Source organism: Gorilla gorilla, chromosome 13 (genome assembly GCF_029281585.2).
Source record: "Gorilla gorilla gorilla isolate KB3781 chromosome 13, NHGRI_mGorGor1-v2.1_pri, whole genome shotgun sequence".
NCBI lineage: Eukaryota > Metazoa > Chordata > Mammalia > Primates > Hominidae > Gorilla > Gorilla gorilla.
In genome coordinates, this window is record NC_073237.2 from 31,975,304 (window position 1) to 31,990,485 (window position 15,182).

The following is a 15,182-nucleotide window of genomic DNA, read 5'->3' on the forward strand; positions in this document are numbered from 1 at the left end:
CAGTATTCCATTAAATGTACCTGCTCTGAATGTCTGTACATTCTTTCTTTGTACTGCTCCTTTCACAGCAGGATCTTCCACTTCAGTGCTAGGCTGAATGGGTTTTAAAAGAAAATGATTCATAAATCATATATATTTTATACAACATGGAGTTAGTGATTCAAAAATATACATAATTAATTACCTTCAAGGAAGGATGTTTTGCAGGAGGCCCTACAAAGCAAAGGGGATATGTCATCAATTATATGTAAGTATGACAGGGCCAACCAAACATTCATGCAGTGGTACTATCGAGCTGAATTCTCATGCCTGGCTATAAAAATAATTACTTAAAGTTTTGAGGGTTCTTCTTGGCTTCTTTTCATTGCCTAGGATGGCAACATGACAGAAACATAATGAGGAAAATAGGAATATAGGATTCCTAAAATGCACAGTTTACATTTCAGTAGTGAGATTATGTTTCAAATGCCTATACCTAAAATTGAAAAGCATGGACATCACTGTGAACACGTGGACTGATGAGGAGAAAAGGGACCATTAAACAGAGGAGCAAATCAAACCTGAGGGAATCAACGTCAAAGCTGATGGTGAATGTACAGAGTATTTTAACTCAACACATCAGAGGCATTGCTGCCAGCATGCCACAAATTCCCCTTGTCTTGTCACTGAGGAAATACACAGTTGGGATGACAGTTCAGGTGAATGTGTGATTCACCTCTCATCAAAGAAAGTGTTCTACATTGATCAGCTAGTATACACACTTATGAAATGACAGCTAATCAAACTACTCATTTTTCCCATGATCACATGGGCTACTGCAGCACCTACATTTCTCCTGTCCCCTCACTTGGCCTTGAATTAGAGCTCCTTGATCCACTCATGCAAGGTGGTCCATAAAACACATAAAATAAACCATGTCGAATAAGCTTCCGATATCAAAATATTTATCAAAAAAGAAAACACTGAATTACCACAGACTTGCTGGATACGAATACATATTTATATTTCAGAATCAGTGCAGTATTTATTGAAAAAGAGAATTTTGGTATTCACAGAATGAATTTTATAATACGATTGCTTCTAAAATTAACTAAGTTTGGTGTATTATCTTACACTGTAAAGGACTTTTATAAAACAGCTATCATATCAAAGAACTGGCTGTCTCAAAAAAAATTAGCCAAAGCATCTATATGCAACTTAATCACATCTTATTCACTCATGTCAGTGAAACTTCTCTCTCTGAGGCCTGACAGTTATCAAGTGAAATGAGCTGCTGTGGTTTACCCCAACTCTAGCACTCCCTCCTGCCTCCAGTACTCTCCACAGCAATAACCTCTTTTGTGAGACTGGGTATATGCTGAAGCAACTGGAAGTGAGTTGTCTCAAGTTTACTTGGCTTCAACTCCCAAGACCCCAGCAAATGTCTTTCTTTCCTCCCTCCATGTCCTTTCACAATCCCTCTTCCTTTGAAAAAGTGATTTTTAGAACTGTCATCCTGATGCTTCCCTTCCTAACTGCTTTTTATGGATAATTGTGACCACTTTTTTCATCTGTATTCAGCAGTAGTATACACCTGTAATCGCTCTGTTTTCATCTCATTCTCCTTCCCCTGTGGCTAGAATCATGCTCAGAAATAAAAGGAAATTAATGCTTTCCCTGGATTCTGTTATTTTTTAAATTGCTCTCCAATGGTTCTTTTTCCAGAGTTCTCTAAAGGAAGGCTATTCCTTTGCTATTCAGAGCTATGTCCAAGGACCAGCACCAAAATCACCTGAGTACTCATGAGAAATGCAGACTCCTATAGCTGCTGAATCAGAATATGCACCTTCCAGAAGCTCCTCAACTCATTCATGACAATTTGAATGCCCTGTTCTACACTGATGTGCTTCCATATTGGTTTACCCTAATTGCCCTTTTGGCCTAGCCTCAATTTCTTCCCTATTATGTCCCTCAATTTAATACTACATTATAAGCCATAATGTTTCTAATGAACTTTTAATCAGGCAATAACTTCTCGAATTAATTTCTTCTCCATACATCACCCAACACTATTCAATTATGTTAATTTGGCCTATATGATACTATCCTATGAGGTTACAACATTTTCTATAAAAACAAATTATAGCCACACATGGCTGACCATTTTTGGTGATGTTCATCTATGGTAGATAAAACACAGGTCTGTGTGGTGAGGTGCCTCAATCCTTAATGCCTCCCCAGTAGTGAGGATGACAGCAAGAGAAGGAAAATGTTACTCTAATTCTCTGACACATTTTGGTACTGGAAGCTCACTTTATCTTCTTTCCTGTTTCTAACACCATGTTCTTCCTTCTTCTACAGATCAATTTGCCTTTACTATCCTCTATTACTTACCTCTGCATATGCTTTTTTATTTATTCCATGTACACTCCACTCTCCTCATTCTTTCTTTCTCTTTATTCATTTCCTCTTCCCTCTCTCCTAACTTGCCTCAGGTCTTAGAGTATCTTAAAACGGAACTCACAACTCAGCTCCTTTAGCGGTACTCCCAATAGAATCAACTGCTGACCCTTGGTCAGAGACACAACTTATCACCATTTCACTTCTCCTTTACTTATTATACAGTTAATAGGACACTTTCTTTAGCTATTACACTCTATTGGTGCTCATATTTTCAAAGAAACATTCCATCAAATGACTTTTTTTGTTTTGTTTTTTCTGAGACGGAGTCTCGCTCTGTCGCCCAGGGTGGAATGCAGTGGTGGTATCTCTGCTCACTGCAAGCTCCGCCTCCCGGGTTCAAGCCATTCTCCTGCCTCAGCCTCCTGAGTAGCTGCGACTACAGGCGCCCACAACAACACCTGGCTAGTTTTTTGTATTTTTAGTAGAGATTGGGGTTTCACCATGTTATCCAGGATGGTCTGGATCTCCTGACCTCGTGATCCACCCGCCTCGGCCTCCCAAAGTGCTGGGATTACAGGCATGAGCCACCGCACCCGGCCTCCATCAAATGACTTTTTAAATAAAATACGGTTCTCACCTTCTCCTTGTCCATTGACTATTCTGTTTCCTTTTTCATGCGAAGGTCCAGGTAAAGGCTCTGGCACTTTCTCGGGGACACACTGCTAAGGTAATATCAAGAATTAGTTTCCATTTTAAAATTATAATAAGTTGCATCAAGAGTTTCTTATCAATCTCTTTTTATGAAACTGGGTCTCACTCTGTCAACCCAGGGCTAGAATGCAGGGGCCTGATTATGGCTCACTGTGGTCTCAAACTCCTGACCTCAAGCAATCTTCCCACCTCAACTTCCTGAATAGCTGGAACTACAGGTGCGTACCATCATGCCATGCTAATGTTTTTATTGTTATCTTTGTAGAGACAAGGCCTCATTATACTGCCCAGGCTGGTCTCAAACTCCTGGGCTCAAGTAAATCTTCCACTTCTGCCTCCCAAAGTGTTGAGATAAGCAGTGTGCACCACCACATCCAGCCCTAATCAATTTCTTTAAATCAATCTCAATGTTGCCCAGGCATGGTGGCTCACACCTGTAATCTCAGCCCTTTGCAAGGCCAAGGTGGGTGGATTGCTTGAGTTCAGGAATTTGAGACCAGCCTGGGCAACATGAGAACACATCTCTACTCAAAAAATACCAAAAGGAGTCAGGCATGATGGTGTGTGCCTGTAGTCCCAGCTGCTTGGGAAGCTGATGTGGGAGGATCACTTGAGCCTGAGAGGTGGATACTGCAGTGAGCCAAGATCATGCCACTACACTGCAGCATGGGCAACAGAGCAAGACCCTGACTCCCCAAAAATTTCAATTTAAAATGTGAGAACGAAGAGAGATACAAACAAAAAACAAGCCTAATTGGTCAATGAAATATGAGCTTAAGCCAAGAAAGAAAAGAAACAACATGAAGTACAATAAAGTACATGGGGAAATAGATCTATAACAGAGCCTTTTGCTTTTTCATATCCCTGATAATACTAATTAATATTTATGCTACAATTAGTTTTTTGTAAGTACTTCTGTGATAGAGTTTATTACTATAAGACATTCAATTAGCTAAATATGGTCATCGACCACTACCTGAAAGAACATTATTATAACAGAGAGAGAAAACTAGAACTTTCAATCAACTTTCCATCCAGAAAAAAATTGGTCACCAGAATTCTAAAGAGTAATGTATGGCAGACACATGAAAAAATGATCATCATCACTGGCCATCAGAGAAATACAAATCAAAACCACAATGAGATACCATCTCACACCAGTTACAATGATGATCATTAAAAAGTCAGGAACCCACAGGTGCTGGAGAGGATGTGGAGAAATACGAGTACTTTTACACTGTTGGTGGGACTGTAAACTAGTTCATCCTTTGAGGAAGACAGTATGGTGATTCCTCAAGGATCTAGAACTAGAAATACCATTTGACCCAGCCATCCCATTACTGGGTATATACCCAAAGGATTATAAATCATGCTGCTTAAAGACACATGCACACGTATGTTTATTGCGACACTATTTACAATAGCAAAGACGTGGAACCAACCCAAATGTCCATCAATGATAGAATGGATTAAGACAATGTGGCACATATACACCATGGAATACTATGCAGCCATAAAAAAGGATGAGTTCACGTCCTTTGTAGGGACATGGATGAAGTTGGAAACCATCATTCTGAGCAAACTGTCACAAGGACAGAAAACCAAACACCACATATTCTCACTCATAGGTGGAAATTGAATAATGAGAACACTTGGACATAGGATGGGGACCATCACACACTGGGGCCTGTCGTGGGGTGGAGGAAGGGGGGAGGGATAGCATTAGGAGATATACCTAATGTAAATGATGAGTTAATGGGTGCAGCACACCAACATGGCACGTGTATACACATGTAACAAACCCACACATTGTGCACATGTACCCTAGAACTTACAGTATAATAATAATAAAGAGTAATGTATGGCTTGAAAAGGTATATTTAATAGAACATGAGTTGGAGCTAATAAAAAGCTTAAGAAACGTTAATCTAAAATCTCAATGTTAAGATTCCAGTTGAATGATACTAGAAAATATATTGTAACCCTCTTTGCTACTGATGACCTATTTCTATTTTATTTCCTTTTTAATTATGGCATAATTTCTCAACATATCAAAACTTATACACCCTTAAATATTAAAAAATACAATGTAAGCAATATTTTAAATACAATATTTAATTATTAGATACATTAGGTTTATTATATTACTTATAACATTCCATTATATAAAAATTCATTTGTCTATTTATTCAGATTAAACAACTATTAAGGCTGAATGTCTTATGCCTGTAACCCAGCACTTTGAGAGGCTGAGGCAGGCAGAACACTTGAGCCCAACAGTTAAAGACCAGCCTGGGCAACAAGGCAAAACCCTGTCTCTACAAAACTCAGCTGAGCATGGTGACACAGGTCTATGGTGACATAGCTCTACTGTTTCAACTACTGGGATGGCTGAGGTGTGAGGATCACCTGAGCCCAGGAAATGGAGATGGGAGTGAGCCAAGGTCTCACCAGTGCCCTCCAGCCTGGGGGACAGAGTGAAACCCCATCTCAAAAAACAATAAGTAAAATGCTTCTTACATGGAAGACTGTGTTCTAGGTACTCCAGGATACACACAAATATGTTTACTGACCTCCAGTAGCTTATGGTATGCAGGAGCTTCCAATGATTATTTAAACAACTAAATAGAAAACCTTCTGAAATTCAAAATTTCAGAATATGATATGAGGACTTTGAGTGGTTATTTTATTTTTTAAGATGTAGTCTTGCTCTGTCACCCAGGCTGGAGTGCAATGGTGTGATCTTGGCTCACTGCAACCTCTGCCTCCCGGGTTCAAGCGATTCTCCCACCTTGGCCTCCTGAGCAGCTGGGATTACAGGCATGCACCGTCACGCCTGGTTAATTTTTCTGCTTTTGTTTTGTTTTGTTTTGGTTTTGGTTTTTTTTAGAGACAGGGTTTCACCACATTGGCCAGGCTGATCTTGAACTCCTGACCTCAGGTGATCTACCGACCTCGGCCTCCAAAACTGCTGGGATTACAGGTGAGTCTCCACGCCTGGTGAAGTAAATATTTTAAATAAACTACAATGACAAAATTATGATGATAAAGTCTTACCATCCATTGGTATTAAGAGTCTCTGCTTCTAGAACTGGTTATTTGCAGCAAAATACATGCTATTCAATTAGATGAAGAGCCTTATATAAACTCTTCATGGACAACTCATAAACCACACAAAAATTCCTTTGCAATACACATTTTGCGAACATAAATTTAAATTTCTATATTTCCACAATTTATATTTTTAAATCAGATACGATGTTGCCCAGGCTGTTCTCAAACTCCTGGGTTCAAGCAATCTTCCTGCCTCAAATTCCCAAGTAGCAGGGACTACAGGTGTACACCACCACACTCAGTTATTTTTCTACAATTTTTAATTTTTTTTGTCTCACTACAGAACCAATAATATGAATAGAAAAACGATCTCTCATAAAAACAATATGATACCAAAATAATAAGTTTCCAAGAACAAAAGCTATATGCTATGTGCTGAATATTTTTGCCACTAAAAATCACCAGGAGGATCCCATGATTACTGCAAATAATTTGATCCACTGAAGATTTACACAGGCATAAATATTAAGAAAGTCACACTCGTATGATTTAAAAGTCAAAGTATTAGTATTTATCCAAATAAACCTTAAGCAAATTTCATATTTCCTCTATTGGAGAAAGCATTTCCTAATGTGATTTTCCTGTCACTACTAATTTTCCAGTTCATTTTTTTTCAGCTCCCACCCTGTCACAGTACCTATCAATCTTTGTTAGTTACCAAAGTTAAACACATTTTTTGAATCAACTACCCATATGTATGTTTTTCTCTGACCAACTTTCCATTACCACCATAAAACAATGATAGGTAAACCACTGCTAAATTTGAAAAGTAAATACTATGCAAAAGTACATTCAGAGTGAGAAAATTAATTTTACAAGAGACCACTTTACCTTAGTAGCAACACTCAAGTCTTTGTCATCCGATACAGGCAATGAATCCACACGCAGTTCATGGAAAATGCTTGAGAGCAAAAATACACAACGAAAAAGAGCAAGTTGATTTCTTTACAATTTTTTAAACTGCCAGTTTATATCCAGCTTCCCCCTCAAAAAAGGAAACCATAATCTGGGGAAAGGTCAGCAATCTATATATTAAATAGTGATTCTTGATATAATTAAAATATGTCCTCTGTTCTAAAAATAGATTTTAGTTACCTATTTCTGCCTCCACCTGTCTAAATCTATAAAATATTCAATGAAAACTAACCTTGAGCTTTATAACAAATAGTGACAGTCAATAAATTGCCAGAGCCTGACAATGATTTGCCCTCACAAATGATCTGTCCTGAAGCTGAACTTAAAATTCAATTAATGGATGACATAAATTTTGTTACCTAAACTGGAAGAAAACTGATAACCTAAAACAAGGTAGAAAGATCCACTGTCTCTTTTCCATGATCTGTCTCTGGATAAAAGACTAATCTGCATCCCTTCAAAATGGCAGTCTTGATTCCTCAGCATGGAACCCACTTAGGAAGGTCCTATTGCTTTCCTTTGCCCTAAATCAGTACAGGAAAGCCCCTACAATATTTGAAATGTATGAAAGCTAAATGTACAGAAGTCAAATAACAAAGGTGTATGTTCTTATTGAGAATACTTTTCCCAGAAAGATTGAAATATTAACAATTATAAAATCCCATTATTTTCACCCTATAGGTCCTACCTTATTCAGGTCCACATAAACTAGCAAGCCCTTAAAACTTTTCATAGGCACTCAGACACCCAAGGAGAGAGACTGCCAGAAAAAAAACAGAGTCCTGGTAGTTGTACCTCTATTTCCCTAAGTACTCTCTAAGTATCTGTCTTCCTATGGGCTCCCACTTCCAGATTCCACTTCTGCAGGGCTCCACAGAAGTCTCCAATCTTTAAATCTTCAGTCTATGAAAGCACAGATTCCTGAAAGGATGGTCTCAAATGACCAGGAGTAGGAGCTCTCTATATCCCTGCTCCTGAAAAACAAGCTAACTGGAGTCTCCATCACCTGCCCCCAGCTAGACACACTACCAACTACCCAACTGAACTCCATGACTGATTTGCCAGCCAATCATGCCCCTGAACCAGCCCACATGGACATGGGAAGGACATCAGTGAATCGGGAAAAGAGGCAGAGGTGAGGAGACACCTGTACTGGGCCACAGATCTATGTAGTTCAGCAATCTCCAGCCCCTTAGTACTCCAGGGGCTCTAAGCCACCACTTTGTAAGTCAGGATGGAAGTAGATGACACCACATTTCTATCTGCTGCAGACGCTCCTCCCAGTGTCTCAAAATGTTTTAGCATCTTTCAGTAAAAATCTTCAAGTTTGTCAGTCCTTGATTTAAAAAAAAGCAGCAAACTTTTTAGAGCTCCCTTGAACCTTCTATTTTAACGTGCCTTCGTAGATAATTCCCAACATCTTGTGTCCTTCATTTTTATAATTTATCTTTATCAAACTTGTCATAAACCCCAATATTTTGATCTCTTATAGAAGAGTCTGTACTCCTATCCAATCCAGTGTTGTTGATCTTCAAACTTGGACTTCCCCTGCTCATTCCATTCTTATCTACTTCCATTGGGTTCACCAGCTAATTCCATTCTCATTCTACCCACAGACTCACTCCCGTTTGTATTATTAAAACACACGCCAATAGGATATAAAAAGAAGCAAGAGTACTGGGCTTTAACATGAGTTCAAATCTCATTTCTGCCAATTCCTATGTCTAAAAAAAAGCATCCTAATCTCTTTGAGCCTCACATTCTCTATCTAGAGAATCATTTGACCAGAATGTTCAACACAGGTAAAAATACTAGAAGGTATTTTAATTCATTCCAAGATTCCTTAAAATTCTGTAATTCTATGTCCTCTTGATTCTATCTATAGAAAAACTTAGAATACATAGCCAGCAGAGTTTGAAAAAATAATAGAACAAAAGAAATACCAAGAAAAGCAGAGAAGAAAGTTTTAAAAAATGAAGGCAAGATTATAGAAAAGCCACGGAAAAAGCAACAAGACTAAAAAATGTATTATGGAAGTAAGCAGAAATACTTGCCTAAATGGAAAACCAAACTGGGAAGTCAAATAATTTGTCTCTAAGACTTGCCTAAACTTGCTTTTGTAAAACTTACACCCCTATGGCCAAAGCTAAGTAAGATCTGCCCTAGAGCCTTTGATGGTAAAAATAAGATACTGGTTACCACTGAAATTGTCAAATTTATTAGGACAAACTCTTGGACTAACCACATTCTAATGATAAACTTAAATGAGAGTTCAAGGTATTTAAACTCTCATTAATTTAGACATTAATCAATTTAATCAATCTGACTAATCTGATTCAGACCTATACCTTGATCCAAGGGCTGCACAGATATCTGTCAATCTATGCTGAGGAGCAAGAGACAGGATTTGGAAGGCAGGCAGGCTGATGGTCAAACTGTAGGCCAGCTACTTTGTTAACTATGGGATCATGAGGCAATTAATCAGCTCTAATACATAGTTGTTTATTTAATAAACAGTAGGTTATAGGAACACAAGATGTTGTGATGGCTTTATGAGATGATAAATGCATAGAACATATTAGGATGTCTAACCCAGAATACAACACTCAACAGATATTCGTTTCTTCCATCTATATTTTCTTAGTTAACATAATTTTTTAAATCTATAAAATCCTACCTGACTGCAGATTCATCAGAACTTCCAACATCTATTAAAGAAAAAGGTAAAATGCATTTTAAATCAATAACAAATGTACAGAATATTAAAAGCATAAGTATGCACAGTGATGCATCCCTCTAATCCAAACTACTTGGGAGGCTGAGGCAGGAGGATCACTTGAGGAGCCCAGAAGTTTGAGACCAGCTTGGGAAACATAGTAAGACTCTACCTTCATAAAAAAATTGTGCACACTTGTATGTATGCTTTAGATCCTGTTTTTTGTTGTTGTTGTTTTTGTTTTGGTTTGGTTTGGTTTTTTAAAGCACAAGACTGATGCTTTGTTACAAAGCATTCCTTTGGGAGCATGCCTGGGACCTTATTAGAATTAACATTCGTTATACATATTGGTAGGTAATTAATGCAGTAAGAACTCTTCCCTTTGTATTTATTAGATGCAAAGAAGAATAAATTTATTAAAATTTGGTATCTACAAGTGAACTGCAGTATGCAAGTCATCCTAGCCAAACCCTATGAGGTTGAGTAAAAATGGTATTGTTAGCAGAACAGGTGTGATGAGTCAACAGTGTCAAAGAGCATGATTTCTGGACCAAAATATGAGGCGCCATTAAAACAGAGTACACAGTAGTACCCCTTATCCACTATATGTGCAGAAAGACATGCTTGACACATTTTTCTCTGCTGTCACACCACAGCAACAATCATCAACAAAGAAGTCTTCTGTGACCAAATGTGTGGAGGGTTTTTCCCCACCAACAAGCAAGCAATCATTCCTGCTGATGACACAATTCAATTCTCACACCCTATCTGCTGGTAACATCAGATTCAATTTAATTTATAAATTAAACTTTAGCATAGATATGTATGTATAGGGAAAAACAGTTTGTGATTCAGTACTATTCATGGTTTCATGCATCCACTGGGGGTCCTGGAATGTATCTTCCACAGTTAAGGGGGAGCTACTGCACTTATTTTGTTATAACACAACACAGCCTCTCTAGCTCTTCAGTTCAAACTGCTCAGTTTAGAATAAAACACCCTATCACCAGAAGTCAGCAAAACATAGGAATCAGACCAGAAACAGGAATCCTTGCAAAGACTTTCCAGCCGCTAGTGGAAAAGAGCTCAAAAGAGATCGATGTATTACTCTGGCTACTACTCTTTGGGGAAGGTGCTGGGTGGTTTACTTAGTTGTAGCTATTTGCTCTGCCCTACATATAGCAAGGCCCAAATTCACCTGCCATTTTACCTCCCACAGAAAAACCGCTGGAAAGATCACTCCTTTAAGAGCTTATCTGCTAGGAACCACACCTCACATTCAGAGAGAAGCTGAAGAGACACCAGGGAGGTGTGGCAGGCTGCTGGGCACTACTATATGATGTGAAAAATATATAGAAAGAAAACCATCAATGCCCTTTTACTACCAGAATGTTCCAGTGCTTGCCCTTCGCCCTAGTAGGGGAAAAAAATTCTTTTTCACCTCACAGAAAGCAAAACTCTCTTGCTATCCCTCATGACAGAATCTAGTTGTAGGTGAGTCACATCATCATAATACAGGCTGTTGTCAACCTCATCCCTCAAAGGAAGAGGATCAGTGAGGAATCTATGTATTTACCTATAGCATTCACTGCCTGGTCTTATTTCCAACCGAAGGTAAGTATGAAAGACTTTGTGATTCCAGTTTTATAAAGTACAACCCCTTGCACTTGTCCCCTTCCATTGCTAGAGAGTCTATCTGGACCCACCTCACAAAGCAAGATGCTCCAGTTTGTGCTGTGTGGTACAGCATGGTGTCCTTTTCCTCAACCCTTTCTATTATGTGCCACATATCTATACAAATCATGTTTTCTAAGTATGTAAAGCATATGTCATCAGAATATATCATTCTTTACAATGATAAAGAAGCAAAAGAAAAACAAAAGGACAAAGAACATCTTAAATGACTACATTCAACTGCCATGGAGCTTTAATTTTTTAACTATTCAAAAAGATATCCACTGTATTATTCCAACTATGTGACTCTTCTGAAAAAAGTGAAACTATGAAGACAGAGTAAACATCAATGGTTGCCACGAGTTGCTAGGGAGAAAGGGAGAGATGAACAGGCATAGCATAGAGAATTTTTAGGGCTGTGAAACTGTTCTGTCGATAATATTACAGTAATAGATACATGTCATGTCATTATACACTTGTCCAAATTCACAGAATGTACAGCATCAAGAGTGAAGCCTGATGTAAACTATGAACTTTGAATGATTATAATGTGTCAATGTAAGTTCATCAGTTGTAACAAATGTACCACCCTCTGGTGGAAAATAGTAATAATCGGGGAGGCTATGCATGTGTGGGAGGCATGGGATATATGAGAAATCTCTGTACCTTCCTCTCAATTTTGCTGTGAACCTAAAACTGCTCTAAGAAATAAGATTATTGATTTAAAAAAGATATTCAGCTGGGCTCAGTGGCTCATGCCTGTAATCTCAGCACTTTGGGAGGCAAAGGTGGGTGGATCACCTGAGGTCAGGAGTTCAAGACCGGCCTGGTCAACATGGCAAAACCTCGTCTCTAATAAAAATACAAAAATTAGCTGGGCATGGTGGCTGGCACCTGTAATTTCAGCTACTCAGGAGGCTGAGGTAGGAGAATCGCTTGAGCCTAGAAGGTGGAGGTTGCAGTTAACTGAGATCGCACCACTGCACTGCAGCCTGGGAGACAGAGTGAGACTCCATCTCAAAAAACAAAAAGATATTCATTGTCTATGCATCCCAGGATCTCCAGAACAACAATTAAATAAATAAATAAATAAATAAATAAATAAATAAATAAATAAATAAATGGCTGGGGGCAGTGGCTCTTGCCTGTAATCCCAGCACTTTGAGAGGCCGAGGTAGGTGGATAACCTGAGGTCAGGAGTTCGAGACCAGCCTGACTAACATGGTGAAACCCCATCTCTACTAAATACAAAAAATTAGCCAGGCATGATTGTGCATGCCTGTAGTTCCAGGTACCTAGGAGGCTGAGGCAGGAGAATCATTTGAAACTGGGAGGTGGAGGTTGCAATGAGCCAAGATTGTGTCATTGCACTGCAGCCTGGGCAACAAGAGCAAAACTCCGTCTCAAAAAAATAAGTAAATAAAATAAAAAATAAAGATATTCACTGAACCTGTTACTATGATAATATTTAAGCAAGACACGGTGACCCTAAAGATTAGAGATCATTGAAGACCAAAGTAACAACATGTGGTCATTACTTCTCAAATTGAACTATATAAAATATATAAAATAAATAAATTTAATTGCATGCTTAGGTAAGAAAATATTGATAAAAATAACTGAATATTTTATCTTATTTCATAATTCTAAACAGGGATTTAGCACAATATGAAAACTAGACTATTCATGTAATCAAAATAAAAGACAATTTTTATTCTAATTTTAACTCAGAAATTATTTTGCATATTTAATTTAACAATTTTACTGAAAGGTTAATGAGATAAATAGGACAGATTATAATTACCTAACATTGCTATGGTAACTTATATACAAATAGCTGTTCATCACCAAAAGTCAAAAAAGTAACAAGCACTGAAACTTAAGATGGATCATACAACAGAAATTAGTACCAAGTTACCTTATCTTATAATATTATGTTATTAAAATGAAATTTTAAAACAACACCAAAAATTAAGTTGGGGTTACAAGTGTTGTGCAGAAAAGATTTCATATAGCAGGCAAGAGGCTGCCATCCTTAGAAAGGCCTGCATGCAAGGCTGGCCCTTGGCTGGTGTTTAGGAAATTGGAAATGGGAGGGTTTCCACCATTCCCTGAGAAGAGTGGCTCACTGTGTCTAAAGTGCTTATAGAAACAGTGTATTTACTCTAAACAGCTGCTTTCCTTGCAAGAGTCTGGAATTTGGGTACATGTGAGGGAGAGTAACCTCCATAGAAAAACTTGGGCACTTAGTCTCTAATGAGACTCTGGTACTGGTAGACATCACTGCACATATGTTGTCAAAATGTGAGCCTGGGAGAATTAAGCAGATCCCAGGAACTCCACAGGACAGAACTCCTGGAGGCTTGTGCCTTGTTTCCTCCAGAATTGACCACATGCACCTTTTTCCTCTACTAATTTTGCTTGTCCCCTTCCTTGTTATCAATTAAAGATCTGAGTATGACTATTTGCTGAGTCCTGTGAGTCCTTCTAATGAACCACCAAACCTGGGGTGGTCTTGGGAAACCTTGACACAAATTCATTGTGTAAGATTTGTATTAAGTTGATATGATACGTGTAACTGTAATCAGATGGTTATTTCACAGAATAACTTTACCTAATCTGTTTTTCTTTTCTTTTTTTGCCTTGATATTTGACTTGGAGATTCTTGTATTTCTATATCTGTCCAATTGAATAAAGCCATAGAAGGAATGAATGAAAAAATAATGTCAGAAAATAATGTGAAATAAGCAGCAATCCTCTTTTATCCGAAAAAAAAAATAGAGAATCTGGGTGATTGACAATATGTTCTACAATATGAATGTTTCTAGAAACAAAAATGAAAAAGTGGTCAATTTTCTGCAACTCAACTGGGCTTCGTTCCTTTTTATAATAATTTTGAAGGCCAGGTGCAGTGGCTCACACTTGTAAATCCAAGCATTTTGGGAGGTTGAGGCAGGAGGATCACTTGAGCCCAGAAGTTCCAGACCGGCCTCGGCAATATAGTGAGACCTCATCTATTAAACAAACAAACAAACAAAAACCCTTAAAAAGAAAATTAGCCAAGTGTGGTAGTGCATGCCTATAGTCCCAGCTACTTGGGAGGCTAAGGTGAAAGGATCATTTAAGGCCAGCAAGCAGAAGTTGCAGTGAGCCAAGATGGCACCACTGCACACCAGTACTGACAACAGAGGGAGACCCTGTATTAAAAATAAATAAACAAATAAATAATTGTGTATCAGGCCAGATGTAACCACACAAAACTGTAGTCCCAGCTACTCAGGAGGATGAGGTAGGAGGACTGCTTGAGCCCAGGAGTTCAAGGCTACCGTGAGCTATGATTGCACCAATGAATAGACACTGTATTCTAGCCTAGGCAACATAGAGAGACCCCATCTCCTATGATAATAATAATTAATTGTGCATCATTCAAGTAAATTGTATAACTGGAGAAAAACATATGACTACTGAATACACTATTATAGTCTACTACTGAGCATAGAGTTCCTGTTTACTTGCTTCTAATCTTTTTCTTCATTTCTTATAAAACTAAAAACATGATTTAAACCCATTAAAGGCAGTTCATCACAAAACAAGTCAAAAAGTCAAAAGAATTGCATCCAAACAGTAGGATGCATTATCCACCGCTCTCTGTGAACAGTTGGATTTGGTC

The 15,182-nt window shown here is 38.2% G+C and overlaps 1 protein-coding gene across 2 annotated transcripts in view; it reads right to left on the reverse strand.

Annotated features, from left to right (window-relative positions):
• LOC101152675 (putative ankyrin repeat domain-containing protein 20A2) overlaps positions 1-15,182 on the reverse strand; it is a 42,679-nt gene that overhangs the window by 14,089 nt on the left and 13,408 nt on the right. Inside the window, exons 7-11 of one of the 2 annotated variants that reach the window (XM_055351756.2) lie at positions 9,800-9,830; positions 7,039-7,108; positions 3,020-3,101; positions 185-213; positions 21-93 (exon numbers count right to left, since the gene is read on the reverse strand). In XM_055351756.2, coding sequence (XP_055207731.1) covers positions 21-93; positions 185-213; positions 3,020-3,101; positions 7,039-7,108; positions 9,800-9,830 — 285 coding nt within the window. Of the gene's footprint in view, positions 1-20; positions 94-184; positions 214-3,019; positions 3,105-7,038; positions 7,109-9,799; positions 9,831-15,182 lie in introns of both variants that reach the window. The other variant, XM_031008309.3, reaches the window with a different exon arrangement.